Source organism: Ambystoma mexicanum, chromosome 3p (genome assembly GCF_040938575.1).
Source record: "Ambystoma mexicanum isolate Mex_15411 chromosome 3p, UKY_AmexF1_1, whole genome shotgun sequence".
Lineage (NCBI taxonomy): Eukaryota > Metazoa > Chordata > Amphibia > Caudata > Ambystomatidae > Ambystoma > Ambystoma mexicanum.
This window is the reverse complement of record NC_090925.1, coordinates 888179761-888201977: the sequence shown is the minus strand read 5'-3', so window position 1 is coordinate 888201977 and position 22217 is coordinate 888179761. Positions and strand designations below refer to the sequence as shown.

Below are 22217 nucleotides of genomic sequence, written 5' to 3'. Positions count from 1 at the left end.
TAAGGCCCCTCTAGAAAGTATAGGAGTTGATTTACTAGCTCTGAACTGTGTTCTAAAAAGTATTCATAACAGGGTTGGTGTATTTATGTGATTGAGTCAACTACCCTTGAAATACTGATTGTATTCTAAAAGTATATCCAACCTAGTCTTATTCCCCAAGAATAGTATATTACTATCCTGAATGTATAACCTTAGGTTTAACTCACCTTGACTTGCGTTGTGCTCCTCTAAATAAGATTATACATTGGTTTTCATACCATATTGAGTTGGTTTTTTATGATTGTGTTTATATGATATTAGTACATAACTAACCCAAGAATTATCTTGGTCTACTTGTATTTAAATAAACCCTTTATATTTACAATACAGTGTTTCTTTTGACCATATGTATGCTTCATTTTCTTTGTACCAAGCCAGAGCCTTCTCTCCCTCCTAAGCTAAGCCTGGCTGCTCTGTCCATGCCACCATATTCTCAGGTGGAACAGCCTTATATTAAGAGTGGAGCTTATGTACTGCCTCAGATTTGGTTTTTATGAAGTCTTGGTAGGACTTTAGAAACACTGACCTAACACCCACCAGTCCAGGGATCGAAGCACCGATGACTGCCTTAAACAGCCCAAGATAGAGGAGCAGGGCTTCACCAGGGCTTGGCTGGAAGAAATGCTGGCTAGCTGCACCAGTCGTTCTCTGGTCTGCAGCAAGCTGCACTTCTTCATAGGGTTCTTTGCTTAAGCGATGATCTTTCAAATGACTGCATGATTCCTCCTTTTACCTTGGAATTAGACTGGGGTTGCCCCATTGTCCACCAATTTTAAGGATCTGCACTATTCAATCCTGCAGGGGCTGGCCAATCATGGATAGTCTCTGGCCAACACATCTGCCCAGCAGTCCACACACTCTGGCCAGGGTGTGCACTCGGCCCAGAGAGGCAGAGCCCCCAAATCTGGCCCTTTGCCTGGAAAAGCAGGAGCTTTGCCCTTAAAGTGGCATTCCAGATCTGGCAATTCCAGATTTGAGAAGGCAGGAAGAAGGCCCTGGGACCAAATGGCCGAAGGACAGGCAGAAATATTATGGCACAGCCAATTTCGAGTATGTGGTGCTCTACATAGCATGCGATAAAGTGCATGTTAGGGGAGTTTTCCTAAAATCTGCCAGCAGGTTGAGACTCTATAAAACTATCCTTTGGTATACAGCTCCCAACTCTTGGTATGTCTGTACTACCCAAAGGTTTGGTAGAATGGCAGAGCAGCCAGGCTTATGCTATGAGGATGATGTGAGCTGTAGGCAAGTACAATGATCTCAATAAACACATAGGTCCAAAGAAACTCTCACATACTTGTAGTACTCTTAGGTCCCGTCCCCTTTCCGCCATAATGCATGGGCGTCCCTTCCTAGGGACGCGAGACGGAACCTTTTTTCACCAGAAAAAAAACCTTCCCCTTTTTAAATTTAGAGGTGCGCTGGGTTGCGGCCCTGGGAGCATGCACTCTCTTGACTCCACCCTCTGGTGCCACACCTCAGTTCCCTTTTCTGCGTCGACGGGAACGGGACGATTTCACCAGCGCTCCTGTGTTTGGCTTCGGCCATGTAATGCCACGCTTTTTCGCCGGATACTTTCTTCTTTCTTTTTGTCTTTTTATCAATCAGTATTCGGTCCTATGGTGCTACGCTCCTTGCCGGCGCATGTTGACTTCAGCGGGCTTCAGCAGGTGTCCAGCCTGCGAGGGGCTCTTCCCTACTTCAGATCCCCACGCCCTTTGCCTCCGGTGCCTGTTGGGGAAAATTCTCATAGTGCTAATTCCCTTCACCTTAGAGACCCCCAGCAACTTTGCTGGATTTTGAGGACTTGATTTTTTTTCCCTGCAAAGAGTGTGAGCCTTTTTTCCCCACTCTTTCATGTATTTTGATTTGTGTTTTACTCTTGTGTTCTTTGATTGAGTTTTCGATAACTCCATAACCATCATCTTTTCATGTGTTACACAGCACTTTCAGTGCCGTGACTCAAGGATGTCTTTTAAACTTCCAAAAGGTTTAAATACATTCTCTGGGATAAACTACTGTTTCCCAGAGAATGTAAGGTTAATACTAGTTTTTTTAAATTCCTAGACCCAGCACACACTATCTTCCTATAGAGTGCTGGAGGGGTTACCTAGTATACCCTGTGTCTAGAAACTCCTGTAGCAGTCACATGCTACCCTTTCCTATCTAAATGGTTGGTGGCAGTGGTTTTACAACAAACTACCATGATTTTTCCCGACCACGAACACCGGTAGCGAAAAATCGAAGGAGCCAAAAACATGGCGCCTTAGGCCCCTTTGTTCAAACACATGATTTTTCCCGACCACGATCACCGGTAGCGAAAAATCAAAGGAGCCAAAAACACATGGCGCCTTAAGCCCCTTTGTTGAAACGGGTCCTGGTCTTTTTTTCACCATTTCTTTTTGGAAAGGTCCTTCTAGGGTTTGTCTCTGTGCGCCAAACCAGGTTTGGTCCCTTTGTTCATACGCCTTTGGTGAGCTTCAGAACTGAAGACCGCCTCAGGCGCCTGAGTGTCTGGGGTGGGCATGAAGTGAGGGAGGTGCCTGAAACTCCCTGTGCTTAGTCTCCTAGGAGACCCAAATGCACTCTGGCGTGATTGGCTGGCTGACTGTCTGGCAAGGACAGCCACCCTGCTGGGTGAGTGACTGCTATGCTGGAATGAAAGGGAGAAAACTGTTTAAAAGGCGAGTCTACTGGACTGGAAAGCGGAGTAGACCAATGGAACGAAATAACCGAAGAAAAGCTGGAAGAGGACGGCTGCTGCAACTCCTGGACAGTTGGTTTGCCCGGTGAAGCCCTGCTGCAGGCCCGAATTGCTAATTTCATCTGGACAGAGAAGCCCCTTCAAGGACGACTTCTTCCTTTTGAGTTGGTGGGACCAATCAACTCGTATGCCACTGTTAAAATGGATTTCTGAACTCTGTCCTGGAGGGGCAGAGGTTCAGAAAGCCAGCCTAGTTTCTTGGATGGAACAGGGTAACCTCTGGACAAGCCAGACCAATCAAGGTAGCGATCGCGGCGGTCAAGACTAGGTCTCAAGAGGGTTGAGGGTGACTGAAAGCCTGCAATGAGCGCACACAAAGCAAGGACACTTACAAATTACTCCAAGCAGGTGTTATATTAAAAATATAGACAAATGTATTACAAGGCCTTTGTAACATTGACCGTAGCGAGAAATCACAATAAAACTCAAGTAAACCAACACATCACAATCAAATACAATATATATACAATTACCAACTAGTCTAAAGAGTTAGACGCACGAAATGTGCAGACCATCTAGATGGGGAGGAAAACAGGCAGTGCGAATAATAGTTAGACCCAGTCTGCCTTCAGAGGCACCTAACTAGAAGGAAGTCCGAGCCCTACGAAGAGTGGAGCCTTGTGCTCAAAAGTACCTGCACACGCTGGTGCCAACGGGCAAAGGGGAGTTTCTTTGAGGGAATCGGGCAGTTCAGTTCGGTAAACAAATGAAGATGAACAGAGCTCCGTGACTCAAGCGCAGCCTCCACTGTGGGCAGAAGCAGAGCGCGAGTACGGAAAGGCGTGCTGTTTGACACAGCGGGGAAAAGCTATGGGCTACTGCAGGAGTTCGACCAGTTCCTAGCGATGCTACTCACCGGTCCCTGATGCAGGCAGACCCAGGCTTCTCCGTGTCAGTTTTAGTGCTGGCAGGTTCAGATACGAGCAGGGGACGTCTCGGCGTCGTGTAGATTCCGCAGCAGCAGAAGTTAGAGTTGAGGATGTCCCAAATGCAGTGAACCCGCACAGTTTGTTACCACAGCATGGCAACGGAGCGGCCGTGTGTATTTCAGCCCAATGTACACTTCTCACTTCAGACCTGGGAATGCCAAGTGTGCGAATCGTGTGAGAGTGGCAAGGACTCGTAATACAGCAGCAACCTGACGGCGGTTACAGAGCAAGACTCCTGGGTAGGCTGGTCAGTCCACTGGATGGCCCAGAGACACTTCCGAAGGCTTACGTGCAGGAGATGGTGAAGATGCCGAGAATAGTTGTTCCCACTATTTCAAAGGGTCGAAGTACCAGTACAGGCCTTCTCGTTCGATCAGAGGTAGAAAGGGTTTCACAAAGTGACAGCAGTGCAGAGGAGCAGTCCTTCAGCGGGTCACCAGCGATTCCTCGGTTCAGCCTCGTAGTTGCAGGATACTTGGCTCCTGTATTCCTTCGTTCGTGCGAACTCAGGAGATCGACATGGTAGTGGCGTTTCCAGCCTCCTCTTATCCACGGTTCCCTTCGCGCCAAAACGGAGGGGACCCAATGCGAGATCTGCTCACAAAACATTCACACCATACGTGGACCTATCACGGACCACGGTGGTCCCAGGCATTCACGACACACTAGACTCTCTGGCACCCAGGATGTGTATTGGGACCAGACATCCCAGCCCACATCCTGGAGGCACACACAAGGCCTGTAGAAGCCCACAAAAGCATCTGTGTTTCACGGGAAAGTACATGCCCAAATAAGGAAGGCCCCGGGTTGGCTCGACCTGGGGAAGGTGAAGGGGGCAAGACGGTCAGCGGGCAGGACAAAGAGCCTCGTGGTCTGGCCATTTTGGAAGCCAGGCCACCATTTGGGCTAAGCGCGAGAAACGTACTTAAACAGCCAAAAGGAGCTAAAAACACAAAGAAACAATCGCTGCCACCAGTCCCGTCCGTGATTCACTTGCACCGTTCGTTAACAATCCAAAGAGAGTGTCTCGGCCTGTAGAAGACTAGAGACCCAAGAGAGCAGTAACTTAGCTTACAGTGCCCTCTTGTGCCATGTTGCGCGAAGCTGCAACATGATAAAAGAACTACGGAAAACAACGTTTCCCGGTACTGACTGTTTTAAGGGCATGTCAGTTTCCCCGTAAGAATGGAGCGAAAGCCCAGAGGAGTGCGGCAGAAGGCTGCACTTCTCTGGCAAAGTCTAGATCAGGGCGAAAACAGCAAAAAGTGTAGGGGTTGCCACATGGAAGGAAAATTACCCATAATTAAGAAATCTTTCCTAACTGCCACCTGGATAACATTCTCGGAGCTGGTTAGGATTAACCAGGGGGAAGGACACCAGCTTTTGTGCTTGACGACAGCTACTCGAACCGAAGATCTTCCATTTTGACAGTTTGTTTGACCAGTCCCCGTGCAGTGCAGGAGTCCCCCGACGTCCTCTCTCTTGTCCCCACGTCTGAGGCTCAGGAACAGCAAGATCTGCGGGAACTGTCGGGAATCAACGTCTTGAACTCAATCTTTTCTATATATTAAGGTACTGTGCCAACCCGATTGAGAGAACTTGCCTCTTGCGGTGAAAGTTCGTGAAACGTTTCCAACTTGCAGTCCTAATCAGCTTGTGACCCAACATATGATCGTACAAACTACTTCTGAGAACTTTGGCAAAGACTTTACCGTTTACTGCAAGAACTGCTCCTTCCTATCCAAGACACTAGCCCATTGACTTTGGCCTAGGCCTATTGAACTGAATCGAGTCCTCTAGTGAACTTTAACTATTTGCACTGCCTAAGAAAGTATTTGTGGTCTATTTTATTAACTTGTGCCATTTTACTCCCATTTAAAGTAACTGAAATGCCATTTTGCTCCTATTTCAGCGGAGCCTAATCTACTCAAACTTATTGGTGTGGTATTGAAATAGATTTGTGTATTATATTAAGTTGCCTCCTTCTAGTGAATGTTTTCTAAATGATAGTGTAATAAATTAATAAGTGTTAAGTGTCTACTTGAACGACTGTGATTGTAAGACCTCTGCAACATCCTTTTACTGCTCACATTCCCTCTTGAGATCAGCCTGGCTGCTCAGCTCACTACCAAAAACTGGGTAGTACAGACTAATACCAAAGGTTTGTTTTGCTTATACCTGTAGTCCTAATTGTATGTTGTGGTCCCAGAGTACCACAACATACAATTAGGACTACAGGTATACAATTAATATACAATTCTGCTGAACAGTGCCTTGGCCCCGGCCACGAATGGGAAGGTTGTACCGCGTGTGACGCACTCTCCTCGCATGCCATGAAGAACAGACTGGCTAGGTGGATGGAGCTCTTGGAGAGGTCGCCTCCAGAGAACCTGAAGGACATCAAACATCGATCAAGGCCGAAGGTAGGGCTGCTTTTTCCCAGCGCACCGTGCAAGGGTGACACCTTTCCAAGGAAGCACCAGAGCGGGAGGATCCTCTCAGGTTCTCATACCAGCACGAGTACCAAGGCTAATTCAGCTCTGGCCGCCAGGCTGAGGGGCCTGTAGACTCTCCCGAAGACAGTGCTGAGGGGCCGGAAGGTTCTTTTACCGGGTGTACACCCGAGGGGCTACGCCCTTGTACCAGCATTATGGCCAAGGGAGCGTCTACACACAGCACTACCAGGCCTCGGCCTAAGGTGCAGGGCAGGTCTCATTCTCCAACGTCAAGAGTCCTGGAGTAGGCTGGGCCCAGTGAGCCAAGCACCACGACTTGGGCACGTGCATGCAGCTCGACAAGATGGCCGACATGCCAAAGAAGATGGTCGCTCTTCCGATGCCTCCAGAGGAATGGTGCAGGTGGGTGAACGAGTTACAAGGTGGGACTGGGGTCGACCAGGTATGTGGCCTACAGCTGGGCAGGTTCCCTCTGCAACCAACTAGATAGAATACGCACCGGCCCCAGCAGCTGCCCGTGATCCCCTCATATCACCTGCCGCCCCACCGACCTGTGAGGACAGGTTGTTTGAAAAGTTCCTTGCCCTCATGAGGTCTCCTCAAATGGGGGCCATCTTTAGGGATGCTATCATGGACATGCTCCCTTGTGCGCCCCCCCCCCCCAATAGTCATTCCTCCTATGACTCCAGTGCCGCAGGCCCCTGTGCAGCCACTGCTGCCCACGCCGGCTCCTTTGATACCGGCTCCACTGCCTCCCACAGTTTAGGGGGTTCCGTACCAGCCTCCGGCTCCGGTCTCGACATCCCAATACCTCTGCGCCCAGCACTTCTCCTTACGCGCCGGACCAGCTGGACACCCAGGTGGTACCGACAAGGAAGAAGACCATGACACATCAGCCAAGGCCTTCTACAAACGACTTGCAGGTCTGGCTGAGTACCTGGGCCTTCATCAGCCTGAAGTCAAACAACCTGAGACAGGGGTGCTCGCAGAGGTCCTCACTCCACGCCCCTCTGCTAGGACAGGGATCCTGATGCAAAAGGACATTGTCGCCATTGGCCAAAGAGGGGTGGCTCAACCCCCATTCGGTGCAGCCGGTCAGTGGACGCCTGGACGCCAAGTACAGGCAAATGGAGGGGGATACACTTTTGCTGTCGGCCCACCCTCAACCAGAGTCTACAGTGATTACTGCGGCATCACTCTACTCAAAGCCTCCGTTGTCCTCGGCCTCAGTGCTGCTGGGCAAGGAGGAGAAGATCTTGGAGGCGTACAGGAAGAAGCTTTATTCCAATGCTTCGCTGCATCAACGTGGATGCCATGCTGGCAGCCGTTAACCAGAGGCTTTGGCAGGAAATAGCCGGCTTCCTTCCAGAACTTCTGGTGCAGAGCCAGTCTCGTTTCAAGGCGTGACTGGCAGAGGCTAAAATGGTGGCGCATGACATCATGAAGCCCACTGTGGCCCACTTCTACACCCCTGGTCGCGCCATATACATCGGCACGGACATAAGGACGGCCTGGCTCCGGGCTACTAAATCCAATCCGGACGTCCAGGAACGCATATTGGACCTTCCGTGTGGCGACCTCTTTCACTCCACCACCGACGAGGAGCTAGATAAAAAGAAAAACAGCTTGCAAACTGCTAAGTCTTTATCCATCCTTACGAAGGCCGCGCCCAAGGCGTCCACCCAGTTGCATCAACGCTCCGACAAGGGGTGGACGTTTGGAGTGTTCCGCGGCTTCCAAGATCAGAGGTCCAGACAGCCTGACTGTTCCCAAAGTCAACACCGGCGCAAACAAAAGGAGAGTGGGGGTGGTGGGAGTGCTTTTTCCAGTCCCCCTCCTCAGCAACAGCCTTAGAGGGGAAAGAAGGCATGACACGCCCCTTTGGGTCCACATGTCTCTGGTGGGGGGCAGGCATGCCCTTCACGCACAGTTCTGGCGTCAGTATTTTGCAGACCACTGGATCCTCTTTGTAGTATTCACGGGGTACTGCCTACCAATCCCTTCCTCTCCTCCCTCCTCCCCTACACTCCCACAGATTGGGACAGCAACTCTGCTGGCGGAGATTCGACGCTCGTCGAGAGCCAGGCAGTTTAAGAAGACCCAGCCTCCCAGCGAGGATTGGGATTCTACTCCAGGATTTTCGCCATACAAAAGAACCACCAGGCTGGCATGAGAGTTGTTGGACTTTTCCAGCCTCAACCTCTCTCCCTCCCTCTTCAAAGATTCAAGATGGTTACGCCAGCACTCATAGCGGAGACATTGTGCAAGGGGGACTGGCTCCCTGGATCTGAAGGCCGCTTATCTTCATGTCCCGATTTGGCAGCCGCATCGCTCCTTTCTATGGTTCAGGATCATGGGCTGCCACTTCCAATACAAGGTGCTACCCTGTTAGGCAAGATTGTATGCAGTACCTTTTGGGTGCACTACAACAACCATAACCTACAGGTAATGGGAACCCAACCTTTGGTATAAGCTTGTACTACACGGGTTGGTAGCGTGCTGAGCAGCCAGGCTTATCTCAAGAGGGGGTCAGTATGAGCTGTAGTGGCGTTAAGAGATTCACAGTGACAAGTATTCAAATAAACACTTTCACACAAGTTTTCTTGAATAAACAATTATTAATCTATCAGTCAGTTAGAATAAGCCTTCTTCAGAAGGGAGCAATATAAAAGCAAAACACAAATACACTTCAAAAACTGTACACTCTTAGTCCAAATCAGTAAAGACCCTTTTGGGATGGCCCACAGACACAACCTACACCCTCGGGTGACTTCAATAGCTAGGGTGCTGGGGACATTAATATCTTACTTTTTGCATTTAGAATACTCTTAGGAGTTGGTCAAAGAAAAGGCTATTAGAACACACAAGAGATCACACATATTCTTAAGCAGGCAAATACTTTTAGGTCCCCTAAGCAGAGTCATTCATTGTTACAGGCGAAGCCAAAGTCAATTGGCAAAAGTCTTATATAGGCTGAAGCACTTCTGGTAGGTAAGTAGAAAAGTCTTTACACAATGTTTTAGAAGTCTTTGAAGAAAAGAAGAATCAAATGTAGGGCCACAAGCTGTTTAGACTCGTGAGTAGTAGAAGATGCAAGCAACTCTACTACGAGAGGTAAGTTCTCTCAGACTTTACAGTACCTTTGTATTGAAGAAAAAGTGCAGCAGATGACTCTTGTTCCTGTGCAGCTCTGCAGTTCTCACTGTTCCTGGGCCTCAATCGTGGGGACAAGAGGGAGGACTTCTGGGGATTCATGCTCTGCAATGGGACGGTCACTGCTCGCAACCAGCAATCTTTTCAGCAAGGGGCACTTCGGCATTTCAGCTCCTCCGGTGCTTCAGCTCCTCAGGAATATCGCAAATAGCAGCAATGCGGTTTCCTACTGTTGAGATGGACTTTTTGCTTCTTGGGTCACGCACTCTGTTGAGGGGGCTCGGGCTCGGTCAGTCCTGCTTCCTGGGAGTTTGGAGGATCTTCCTGGAGCTCTTGGCCAACTTAAAAGCAAAGCACACAATCTGGTGTTCCTCTCCTTGGCGTTTCGGTTTCCAGCAACAACTCTGTGTAAATGCAACCTGCTCCGAGAGAATGTCCAGGTGGCTTACTTTGGAGTGGATTGGTCTCACCAACTCAAGGGGAGAGGTCGTCCTTGCAATGGCTTCTCTGTCAATACGAATTTGGAATTTCAGCACAGCAGGAGGCCTTCACCGGGCAAACCAACGGTCCAGGAGTTGCAGCAGGCGTCCTCTTAAAGTTCTTCTTCGGTTCTTTCGTCCAGTGGTCGACTCTGCCTTCCAAGCCAAAAGCCTTGCCTTTTATTCAGTTATCTCTCTTTCCTTCCAGCCCAGCTGTCAGTCACCCAGCAGGGTGGCTGTCCTTACCGGACAGTCAGATGGCCAATCACCACAGAGTACATTTGTGTCTCCTAGGAGACTAAGCACAGGGAGTTTCGGGCACCTCCCTCACTTCCTGCCCACCCCAGACACCTTGGATCCACAGGAGGGCTTCACTCGTGAACCCCGCCAAAGGCAAAGCGAACAATGGGACCAAGTTTGGCACACAGAGTAAATCTCAAGAAGGACCTTACCACAAAGAAATGGTGAAAAAAGAAGACTGCGGCCATGTTGACAAAAATGGCACCCTTGGGTGCTTTACTGCAGCTGCGAACGCAGCCCGCTGTAAAGGCACACCACAATAGTTGAAACGAAACCACTGCCACCAGCCATTCAGTGAGAAAAGAGTAACATAAAAATGTTACATGAGAAGCTAGACAAAGGGGATACTAGGTAACCCCTCCAGCACCCTATTGTAAGATAGTGTGTGCTGGGTCTAGAAAGTTACAAATGTAAGTAAAAGTCAATTTTACTTTACTGCTCTTGGAAACATTAGTTTATCCAAGAGAAGGTATTTAATAAACCTTTGGGAAATCTGAAAGACTTCCCTGTGCCACTACACTGAAGGTGCTATGTGATGCAACATAAAAGATGCCTATGGAGTGTGTCAGACTCCACACCCAAAAGAAACAGAGTTCAAAATCACCTTAAAATACATGAGAGAGTGGTGAAAAAAGGGTCTCGCTCTCTCCAGGTTAAAAAAATCAAGTCCTCAAAATCCATCAAAGTTGCTTTGGGGGGGGGGGTGAGGGGTTTGGGGGTGCGGTCTCTAAGGTGGATGGAATTGGCACATTTCTGAGAATTCTCCCTAACAGGTGATGTGTGGACTGCTTAAAAAAATACAAGCATCGCACTAAGGAAGACATGGTCTCCCATTACTGGTTGTCTTGAGGACTAATCTGATTCCCATAAAATGGACAAAAAGTAAGAGAAGTAAATCGGAGGGCTTTGCTTGCCTCCAATAAGCCGGCAATAGCAAAAATATAGGGTGTCCCATGGAAGTCTGTGGAAGGAAAGCAGCAAAAAGAAAATATTTCCTAATGGGCACCTGCTAGACTACTAGAGACTTGTACAGGCTAGGGCTAGACTTCTGAAGTTGTAGTATATTGTACTAGTTATTAGGCCTATGTATTGACATGTGCTTAACATCTGTTCTCCTCCTTACTTTGGTGAACGCAGTTATTGTTAAAATGACTGCTTGTGATTCTAAAGTAGTATGCAACCCAAAGTGGTTAACCTTACTGTTTTTTATGTGTGTATTTAAAGTGTTCCTTAGTGTAGTTTTGTAATAAATTAATGTTATTTTTATTGCTTACCGGTGGGTGTGGGTCTTTTCCTTCTGAACTCGCAAAGTGTTAATTGTACTACACAACAGTACCCCCTTCTTCCTTACTTCAGCCTTGCTGCTTGGTCAACACTGCTGATGAGTGGCTTCTCTAAACTGGCCTTGTGAATCAACTTGCTTAACCCTAGGTTGGCTTTTCCAAGCCCTAACCCAGGTATTGGCTTTGAAAAACCCTCCTGAGAACTCTCTTAACAGGGAACTCTTTAGCTATTACAATTGAGTTATGGCAGTCCTTGAGTCTGTTACACACATCGTGTGCAGGCACTCTTGGCACCTGTCTTGTTGCTCTAACCACAACAGAATACAGTGACAAAATAAGGGATTTATCTCAGGAGTTAGATTTTGTTTCAGTATTCTTTTTAACTATTAGAAAATTAAAGTTTGAACTTTTGACCATAACCACAAGTGCTGTTCCTCTTGATATCTGGGTTTACCTGAGGAGTTACTAGCCTCCGCAAGTGATGTCCATAAAAATGCTCTGCCTCAATTTTTAAAGCCACAAAAGGAAACCATACCTTTCACATCTGGATTGTTTTGTGTTGTTGAATGAATGGTTCCTGATAATTGACAGAACCAACCAACCCTTTGTGAAATGTGTGACTTGTCTTTGGTGCTTTGTAATCGATGTTACAGGCCTAGTCTCAATGAAATATGTATTTTTTATCGATGCACAAATTCTCATTTTTCAGTGGCCCTACTTTGGTCGACCAGAAGAAAAAAGGTTTCTTTATGAAATCGTGGCTAACAAGAGGAATGGAATCGATGTGGACAAATGGGATTATTTTGCCAGGTACAAAATGTACTCTACTGCCTTTACTTTTTTGCATGTCAAATGTGAAGCTTTTGTTTGTATTTGTTTGCACACTACTCAGTGTTTGGTTACTGTGTTGGAATAAAACTCTAGTACCATAGAACTTTTGGACGCTAAATGTAATGGTCTACTGCATCTAATGAGGTGAATCTGCAATGTATCGACCAGAGCATTAAAAAAACTGCAGGCTCTATGTTCCAAAAGAGTACAATATAAAGAAGAGAATATATAATCTAGAACTCCAGTAAGACTATGGAGCCAGAAAACAGGCTAGTATATCCATTGTGGTAGATATCCCATGCTCATAATACCAAAACCGCCCTTAACAGGTGACCCGCCCCCAAACATCTCCTCTGTTGTACTGATGTCGCATCTGCTCTGGACAATCGATGATGCACCACTATTACAATGGTCCACACATGGAATGCTGGAAAGATTTTGTGGACTTGTGAGGGATTGCCATTTGGGAAGGGTGTAGAAGCCCTGGGTTTTTTTCAGTTTGTATTAAATTAATAAAGTGATACAGGTAATTCCATCTCTGAAAGGGAAAACTACTGATTAGATTCCCCTTTCATAAGTCCATGCCAAAAGCATAGTGTGTACCTGTGTCCTGCTGTCTCAGTATCCCGATTTGCAGTGCCTGCCACTACCAGTGGCACAGAGCATGTTCAGAGGTCACCGGTGCCCATTTGACAGAAAAGTGTCTGCAGCCCAGTAGCTGCATTTAAGATATGCACCCCATGTTAACCCTATAATTATGAGTCTACTTCGTGGTGGCAGAATAATCTTCAAATATAAGCTATATGAGTTATGGTATGTGTTGGCTAGAATTCTCATTTCTGTGCCAATTCCCTTCAACCTTAGAGACCACACCCCCGCCCCCACCTCTTTTGCTGGACTTTAGGACTTTTTTCATTTTAACCCTGGAGTGAGGGAGCCCTTTTTCTCACTATTTCATGTGTTTTCACCTGATTTGGATTGCGTCTCCTATGATTTTGGAGTCTGACAAACTCCATAGGTCTCTACTCTTTGCATGGTGATACTCAGCATCTTCAGTGCAGTGTCACAGAGCAATCGTTTAGGTTTCTCTTAAGGTTTACATACCCTTTCTTGGTGAACTACTGTTCCCAAGAATAGTAAAGTAAAATTGAATTAACGTACTTACTGTTAGGAGAATTCTCAGAAATGTGCCAAATCCTTTCTACCTTAGAGACCCCCAGCTCTTTTGCTGGACTTTAGAACTTTTAATTATTTTTATCTCAGAGAAAGTGATCTCCACTATCTCATGTATTTTACTTTGATTTGAACACTGCTTCTTTTGGTTTTGGTGTCTGGCAAACTCCATAGGCATCCTCTTTTTTACATTGCGACACACAGCACCTTCAGTGCAGTGGCACAGGGAAGTCTTTAAGATTTCACAAAGGTTTAAATACCCTCTTTAGGTTAAACTACTGTTTCCAAGAGCAGTAAAGTGAAATTTACTTTATTTACCTTTTTGTAACTTTGCAGACCAAGCACACACTATCTTGCTTAGAGTGCTGGAGGGGTTACTTGGTATCCCCTTTTGTCTGTCTCATGTAACATTTGTATGTTACCCTTTGTACAATTAATGGCTGGTGGCAGTGGTTTACTTTTTTCTACCATAGTGTGTTTTTACTGCGGGCTACGTTCGCAGCTGCGGTTTAGTACCCATTTTGTCAAAATGGCCCTGGTCGTCTTTTTTTGCCATTTCTTGTTGGAAAGGTCCTTATTGAGATTTACTCTGCGCGCCAAACCAGGTTTGGTCCCTTTGGTCGTTTTTGTCTTTGGCAGGGTTCACTGGTAAAGCCCACGCCTGGCAGGGTAGGAAGCGAGGGAGGTGCCCGAAACTCCCTGTGCTTAGTCTCCTTGGTTACAGGAATGCACCTAAAGGTGATTGGCTGACTGTCCTTGGAGGACAGGCACCCTGCTGTGTGAGTGACAGCTAGGCTGCGAATGGCATAAAAGGCGAGGTCTTTTGCAAGGAAGGGTGTGTCGACCAGTGGATGAAGGAATCCGAAGAAGAACTTGGAAGATACGCTTGCTGCAACTCCTGGACCATTGGTTTGCCGGGTGAAGTCCTGCTGCAGTGCTGAAGCTCCGAATTCGCCTCGACTAGAGAAGTCCTACGAAGGACGACTTCTCCCCTCGGGTTGGTGGGACCAATCGACCCCAAGACGAGCTCCTCTGCAAATGCTCTTTGATCGCTGTGCTCCCATTGCTGCTGCAGGTACCGAGTGCAAGGAACGGGAACACCAGAATCGAGCATCGTTTTTAAGCCAGACCCGAGCTCCATGAAGATCCTCTGGACTCGCTCAAAGCAGGGCTGACCAAGCCTGAGTCACCTCAACGGAGTGCTGGACCCCAGAAGCAAGGAAAGGTCACAAGGTGTCCAAGAACCGCGGTGGTGCTATTCGCGAGAAGCTGAAACCGCAAAGTGCTGCTGATCTGAACTTTGCCCATTGCTGCCGATGACCTTTGAATCGTAGTGCAGGAGTCCCCAGACGTTATTCTTGTCCCCATGACTGGGGCCCAGGAACAACAGGATCTGCCATACTACAACAGGAACAGAAGCCAGCTGGAACCAATTTCTTCAGACCTAAGTTACTGTGAACTAAGGGGTACTTACCTCTTGTTGTGAAGCTTGCTTGATCTCAGTTGTGATTCGCATTTGCTGCCTTTTGCAGAGTTGCTTGCAGCTTTGCCCTCCACAAGCCTCCCAGCTGGTGGACCAACAGTGATTTATTTTTCTACAAAACTCTCGATACCATTGTGCAAGAATTTATTTTTACATACCTTCAAGAGTGCCTCAGCACCCCTAGACTTTGCTCAATTGACATTGGCTGTCCTGGCTCCCTGAAGACTCTTCTAACCTTTAACTTTGTGTTTTGATCTGTCCCTCCAAAAAGTCATACCTTTACTTGTATAGCTGGGAAAGGGTTAATCTACATTGCATTGGGGGTTCAAAAGTGCTTACCTGTTTGAGAAACTTGTTAACCATTGTTTCCTTCCTCTAACCTTTTCCTTGTTGACATCAAACTCGGTTTTGCTCTAAATGTACCAGTGATGGATCAATGCCCACAGTGTACTAGTTATTGAAGTCACCTCAGGGTGTAGGAAGTGTGTGTGCAAGGGTATCTACTAATTTATTGAAACTGTGTGTTTTCTGAATTATATTTAAGTGTTACATATTTGCTCCCTTCTAAAGGAGGCTTATGCAAACTGACTGTTAAATTAATAAATAATTGTTTAATTAAGAAGCGTCAAGTGTAAGTGTTATTTGGATACATGTCACTGTAACTCTGTTGCAACCGTACAGCTATCATTGACCCCTCTTGAGATAAGCCTCTTGAGATAAGCCTGGCTGCGCAGTCACTCTACCAACGTGTGCAGTACAGACTTCTACCAAAGGTTGGGGTTTCCTATTGACAAGAGGGCAAGGCTGGTGCAGTCTCCCACAGGGTACTGCATACAATCTTGCCTAACACTTACCTTTTCTCTTTTGTGGGTCCAGCACACCATCTTGTGTGGAGTTCTGTGGGTTTGCCTAGTAGGCCCTTATCCTACTTACTCATGTAACATTGTGTACGTTACCCTCACTACTTTAAATGGCTGGTGACAGTGGTTTAATCTTCCTACCATCGTGCTTTTCAGGCTAAATCCTCGGCTGCAGTATAGCATTATTTTGTCAAAATGACCCGGTCTTCTTTTTTTTGCCATTTACTGTTTGTGAGGTCTTTCTTGGGTTTTGCTCTGCGAGCCAAGCCAGGTTTGAGCCCTTTGTTTGATTTGCCTTTGGCAGGCTTCAGTACAGACACCCGCCTCTGGCTCCAGTGTGCCTGGAAGGGCAGGAATTGAGGGAGGTCCCCGAAACTCCCCTGTCCTTTGTCTTTAGGAATGCCTGAATACACCCAGTCCTGATTGGCTGGCTGGTTGTCCTTTTAGGACAGCCACCCTGGTGTTTGAGCGACAGCCTAGGCTGTGCATTAATGGGAGAAACCTGCTTAAAAGGCGAGGAAACTTATTTTGTAACAAACGACACGGGTGAAACACCAATGGTCACAGTTTGGGAGGCGGCAAAGGCAACCTTCCGGGGCCGCCTTATTGAGGAGGACTCGAGGAGGAAATGGGAGAGGGCACTAATGGAATCAAAACTTTGGGGGGGACCTACGGGCCATGAGGGCACGGCTCACTAAGGGGCAATTTAGATCGTGAAACCCTCTTGGGTGAATTGAGATAAAAAAGACACGCCCTACATACAGTCCTAATTGGAGAATTGGTCGAAAAAATGAGGTATACAAAGCAGAGATATTATGAGAAGGGAGACAAGGTCGGGACCCTTCTGGCGCACAGGCTGAGGGGAAATAGAGCAGATAGACGGGTTGTGGGTATCGGGGATAGGGTGGGTAACATTCAAACCAAAACTGAGCACATTACAGAATCCTTTGCAGGGTTTTATAAGGAACTGTACACTAAACGGGAGGGTGAATCCCCGGATGAGATCCGCAGATACCTTGAGGATCACCCTCTTACCAAGCTCACAGAATCGGAGAGGGAGGCCCTAGAATGGGAAGTATCAGAGGAAGAAGTGGAGGGGGCTATTTAGCGACTAAAGGTGGGCAAGACCCCAGGGGGGGGGATGATACACGGCCGACTTCTTTAAGCAGTATCAATTGGTGTTGATACAACCGCTAACCAAGCTAATTAACCAAATTAGGACCCCAGAGACCATCCCGCTGACATTCCTACAGGCATGATCACGTTGATACCAAAGCCTGGTAAGGACCTGGCAGAATGTGGTTCTTATAGACCCATCTCATCTTTGAACGTTGACGCACAAATCTTTACCAGGATTCTGGCTACACGCCTGGAGAAGTGTCTCCCCCGACTGGTCCACCCGGACCAAGTAGGTTTTGTGCTCAACAGGCAGGGGGCTGACAGTATGCGCAAAACCATACACATATTAAGCTCAAGGAAAGTCCGAGCAGAGGGCGCTCTTCTCCTATCCTTGGATGCAGAGAAGGCGTTCGACAGGGTGGGTTGGTCCTTTATGGAATGGGTTTCGTCATCCCTGGGGATGGGGCCAAAATGGCGGGGGTGGATCTCTGCCCTCTATTCTAACCCTTCAGCAAGGGTAGTGGTCAACAGTGGCGAATCAGTAACATTCCCACTGGAAAGGGGCACGAGACAGGGGTACCCTCTATCCCATCTCATATACGCATTAGTGATGGAACCGTGGGCCATAGCGATTAGGGGGAACGAAAAAATCAAAGGTGTTAAGATTGGGGAGATGAACTGTAAGATGAGCCTATTTGCAGACAATGTGCTGCTCTATCTCATCAATCCATCCCAATCGGTCCCTGAGTTACTGAATAGCCTATAACGATATGGGGCCCTCGCGGGTTATAAGGTAAGCCTAGGGAAGTCGGTTGCATTTATGGCAGGGCAGCTCAATGAGGTAGAGAGGCAATATATTGAGGACCTCCCGTTCTGTAAACAGGCAGAGGGGCTCTGTCATCTGGGAATCCATCTACCGCTGAACCTAGCCGATCTTTTCACTGCCTACTACCCACCCCTGTGGTCGGCAATTAAACAAGACATGGAACAATAGGCAAAATCTGACCTGTCATGGATGGCACGCCTGAATTCAATTAAAATGGTGATTCTTCCTAAATTCCTGTATTTATTCAAAATGCCCCCGACCCAAATACATAGGCCATTCCTTCTTGAGGTCAGACGGGTCCTCCTGCGCTACCTCTGGGCAGGAAAGTCCCATATAATCGCTTATGATGTATTGACAAGGCCCAAAGATGAGGGTGGAGTGAACTTCAGACTTGGATACATATTATAAGGCATCTCAACTGCGCATCCTGGTTGACCACTTTGTGAAGGGCCCTAAGAAACAATGGGTAGCAATGGACAATGAGATTTTCTCCCCGGTTATGCTGGACGAATGGCTGTGGGTTCACAAAGCACGCATCCCGAGGAGAATCTTGAATGACGCAGTCATGGGGGTACTGTGGTCCATATGGAAAGAGGGGTGTTACTTTAGATGTCTCACGACGTGGCCCTCACCCCTAAGCTGTATCTGGGCCCCCCCACTTATGGATGGAATTGATGAGCCTTTAGCCTTCCAACAATGGTATTAAGCGGGTCTGACCAGGGCAGGGCAGCTTTGGACAGATGGAATATTTATCTCTCTAGGAGAGCTGAAGGAGGCTCTGGGTCTGAATGACCTCTCAACTTTCTGATATCTTCTTACTGAAAACAGATGGGGGCTGGGGGGACACTCTTGGGATGGACCTAACAGACTTCGAAAAGTTCCTGATCAAATATAAGGGAACCAAAGGTGTGATGTGTAGGCTTTACGGCCTTTTGTTGTTGTCCACCCCACGGGACCACCTCCTGCACAGGTACAATGGGGGAAAAGACCTAGGCATGCCCATCACTGACAGAAGATGGACTAAAATGTGCAGACAGGCCAATCGCTCAACAGCTGCGCCCCAATATCGCCACCAGGCCCTGAAACTGATTCATAGATGGCATTACCCCCACAAAGGATAGCCAGGATGAGGAAGGGATATGACCCATACTGCTGGAAATGCCACACTGAAAGGGGGGGGAGACTATGTGCATATGTGGTGAAAATGTCATGTGGTGCAGACCTACTGGAGCGAGGTCCCGCCTTAGATAAAGGAGGTGGATGGAATTGAAAGGAACCTATCCCCATGATTAATGTTGTTTGGTATTGATATAGGGGGAGGCCCGAAAGTAATCCACGACCACATGTTACAAGTCATGCTAGTTGCGACCAGATGTTGTTGGGCCCAAAAATGGAGGGCTGCCCGACCTCCGGGGGAAAGGGAGTGGGTTACTGAACTCCACGCAATATACGACATGGAATTCCTGACCCACCTAATTGATGAAGCTAAGACCAGTATTGAGGGCTTATGGCTCCCCTTCTTCGACAAATACGGGAGAGCAGTTTGAGGACTATGGTACACGTTGGACAGACCGCTGGACTTGAATACCGACCTTGGAGGACCCCACCCAGAGGAATGGGGGGACCTGACGAGACGGAGGACTCATTTCGGGAGTACTAGGCCCTGCGGCTTGAACACCTGCACGATGACTACCCTTTGTTTGCAATGTATTATAACACACTGTGTCAGACCCCTTCCCTTAATTGTTATTCCAGGATCCATGACGGGGAAGAGAGAGGGGCGAGGCAGGGGTGAGGGGGGAAAGGATGTGATTGTTTTTGAGTCTATTATTGTGGTTGTACCGTTGTTTGGTTAATGTCATAACCCAAAGCCTCAATAAAACTAAATTTTCAAAAAGGCGAGGGTGTTACGGAGAATTCTCAGAAATGTGCTAATTCCTCTCTACCTCAGAGACCCTGGATTTTAGGACTTTAATTTTTTAACCTGAAGAGAGAGACCCTTTTTCCCACTCGCTCATGTATTTTAATGTGATTTTGAACTCTGTTTCTTTTGGTTGTGGAATCTGGCAAACTCCATAGGCATCATCTTTTACATTGCCACACTGCACCTTTGGTGCAGTTGCACAGAGAAGTATTTCAGAGTTCCCAAAGGTTTAAATACATTCTCTTGGATAAACTACTGTTTCCAAGAACAGTAAAGTGAAATTGACTTTACTTGCATTTGTAACTTTCTAGACTCCGCACACACTATCTTACAATAGGGTGCTAGAGGGGTTACCTAGTATACCCTTTGTCTAGCTTCTAATGTAAAAAATGTTATGTTACCCTTTTCTCACTGAATGGCTGGTAGCAGTGGTTTTGTTTCAACTACCGTGGTGTGCATTTACCATGGGCTGCGTTCGCAGCTGCAGTTAAGCACCCAAGGGCGCCATTTTTGTCAAAATTACCCTGGTCTTCTTTTTTTCGCCATTTCTTTGTGGAAAGGTCCTTCTTGAGGTTTACTCTGCGCGCCAAACTAGGTTTGTTCTTTGTTCTTTGTTCATTTTGCCTTTGGCGGGATTCACGAGTGAAGCCCACCTCTGGCTCCATAGTGTCTGGGGTAGGCAGGAAGTGAGGGAGGTGCCCAAAACTCCCATGTGCTTAGTTTCCCAAATGCACTCTGTGGTGATTGGCCGGCTGACTGTCCGGCAAGGACAGCCACCCTGCTGGGTGACTGACAGCTGGGCTGGAATGACTGGGAGAGAACTGAATAAAAGGCAAGTCTTTTGGCTTGGAAGGCAGAGTCGAACACTGGACGAAGGAACAGAAGAAGAGAAGAAGACCTTGAAGAGGACGCCTGCTGCAGCTCCTGGACCGTTGGTTTGCACGGTGAAGCCCTGCTGCAGTGCCGAAACGCCAAGTTCGCATCAACAGAGAAGCCCCTGCACGGACGACTTCTCCCCTTGAGTTGGTGGAACCAATCAACTCCAAAGTAAGCCACCTGGACATCCATCTCGGAGCTGGTTGAATTTCCAGAGTTGCTGCTGGGAACCGTATAGCCAGGGAGAGGAGCACCAGATTGTGTGCGTTGCTTTTAAGCTGGCCTAGAGCTTTTGGAATATCCTCCGGACTCCCAGGAAGCTGGACTGACCGAGCCTGAGCACCCTCAACAGAGTGCGGGACCCCAGAAGCAAGGAAAGTCCATCTCGACAGCCAGGAACCGCAGTGTTGCGATTTGCGGTAGACGTGAGGAGCTGAAACACTGCACAGCCACTGAAAGTTAAGTTTGCTGGTTGTGAGTTTTGACCGTCCCAGTGCATTGCAGGAGTCCCCCGATGTCCTCCCTCTAGTACCCACGACTTAGGCCCAGGAACAGTGAGATCTGCAGACCTGCACAGGAACAGAAGTCATCAGCTGCATCTTTTCATTTCTAAGGTACTGTAAACAGTCTGAGAGAAGTTAACTATACAAGACTTTTCCCGATTGACTTTGGCTTAGCCTATTGAATTGTTGACTCATCTTGGAGGATCCAAATTTGCCAGTTTAAGAATATTTGTGGTCTCTTATTGTTCTAATAACCTTTGCCTTTTACCAACTTCTAAGAGTATTCTAAATGCCAACAGTAAGATATGTATGTCCTCATCACCCTAGCTAATGAAGTCACCTGTGGTTGTAGGTTGTGTCTGTGGGCCATCCCAAATTTTATAGAAGGCCACGAGGCCCTTTCCAAGCCCTCAACAGCCTGCTCCTACCCCGTGCCCTCTTCCTGCTTTCCCTTCCCTCCCGCCCCCCCTGCTCTCATTGGTCCGTGGACCATGTGGTGCAGAGAGTCTAGCGACACGGCTGAAATCACTGGCTCCATTTCCATCGGAGCACAGTGAGTGTTGCCCCTTCTCTGGTGAGTTTTTTTGAATATTCTAGTAGGCCCCAAGGCCCTTTCCAAGCCCGCAACATCCCGCTCCCACCCTGCACCCTCTTCCTGCTTTCCCTTCCCTCCCGCCCCGCCCCCCTGCTCTCATTGTTCCGTGGACCGTGTTGTGCAGAGTCTAGTGACTCAGCTGAAATCACCAGCTGTTTTTCCATCGGAGCACGGTGAGTGTTGCCGCTTCTCTGGTGCAACATCAAGGAGGACATTCAAAAGGCGAAGAGAAGGCATTATGATGACAGAATCACCAATGCCACCAACACACAAAAAGAAATGTTCAACATCACTAAAGAGATGAGAAACCCACCAGGCTGCGGCAACACCCCAAACCCCTCAGAGAAATTATGCAATGACCTGGCAGACCACTTCAAGAAAAAACAATGACATCCGACAAACCATACAAAACAGACAACCACAACACACAGCCAAACAAACCACAGCACAAACTCCAAAACGTTCCTGAAATATTAGCAGAGGCATTCGCCATGTTGGTAAAACACAGCAAGAAAGCAGGATCACCCATGGATCCCTGTCCCCCGGACATCTACAAATCAATCCTCGCACAAGGAACGTCAGCAGAATATTACAGAAACCTTCTAAATCTATTGCTAGCAACAG

At 47.7% G+C, this 22217-nt stretch overlaps 1 protein-coding gene across 1 annotated transcript in view; it reads left to right on the top strand.

The window, feature by feature from the left end:
• The window catches only part of SAMHD1 (SAM and HD domain containing deoxynucleoside triphosphate triphosphohydrolase 1), a 697568-nt gene that overhangs the window by 343606 nt on the left and 331745 nt on the right, over nt 1-22217 (top strand). Inside the window, exon 8 of the mRNA XM_069652117.1 lies at nt 12113-12213. Within this exon, the coding sequence (XP_069508218.1) occupies nt 12113-12213 (101 nt within the window). The remainder of the gene's footprint in view (nt 1-12112; nt 12214-22217) is intronic.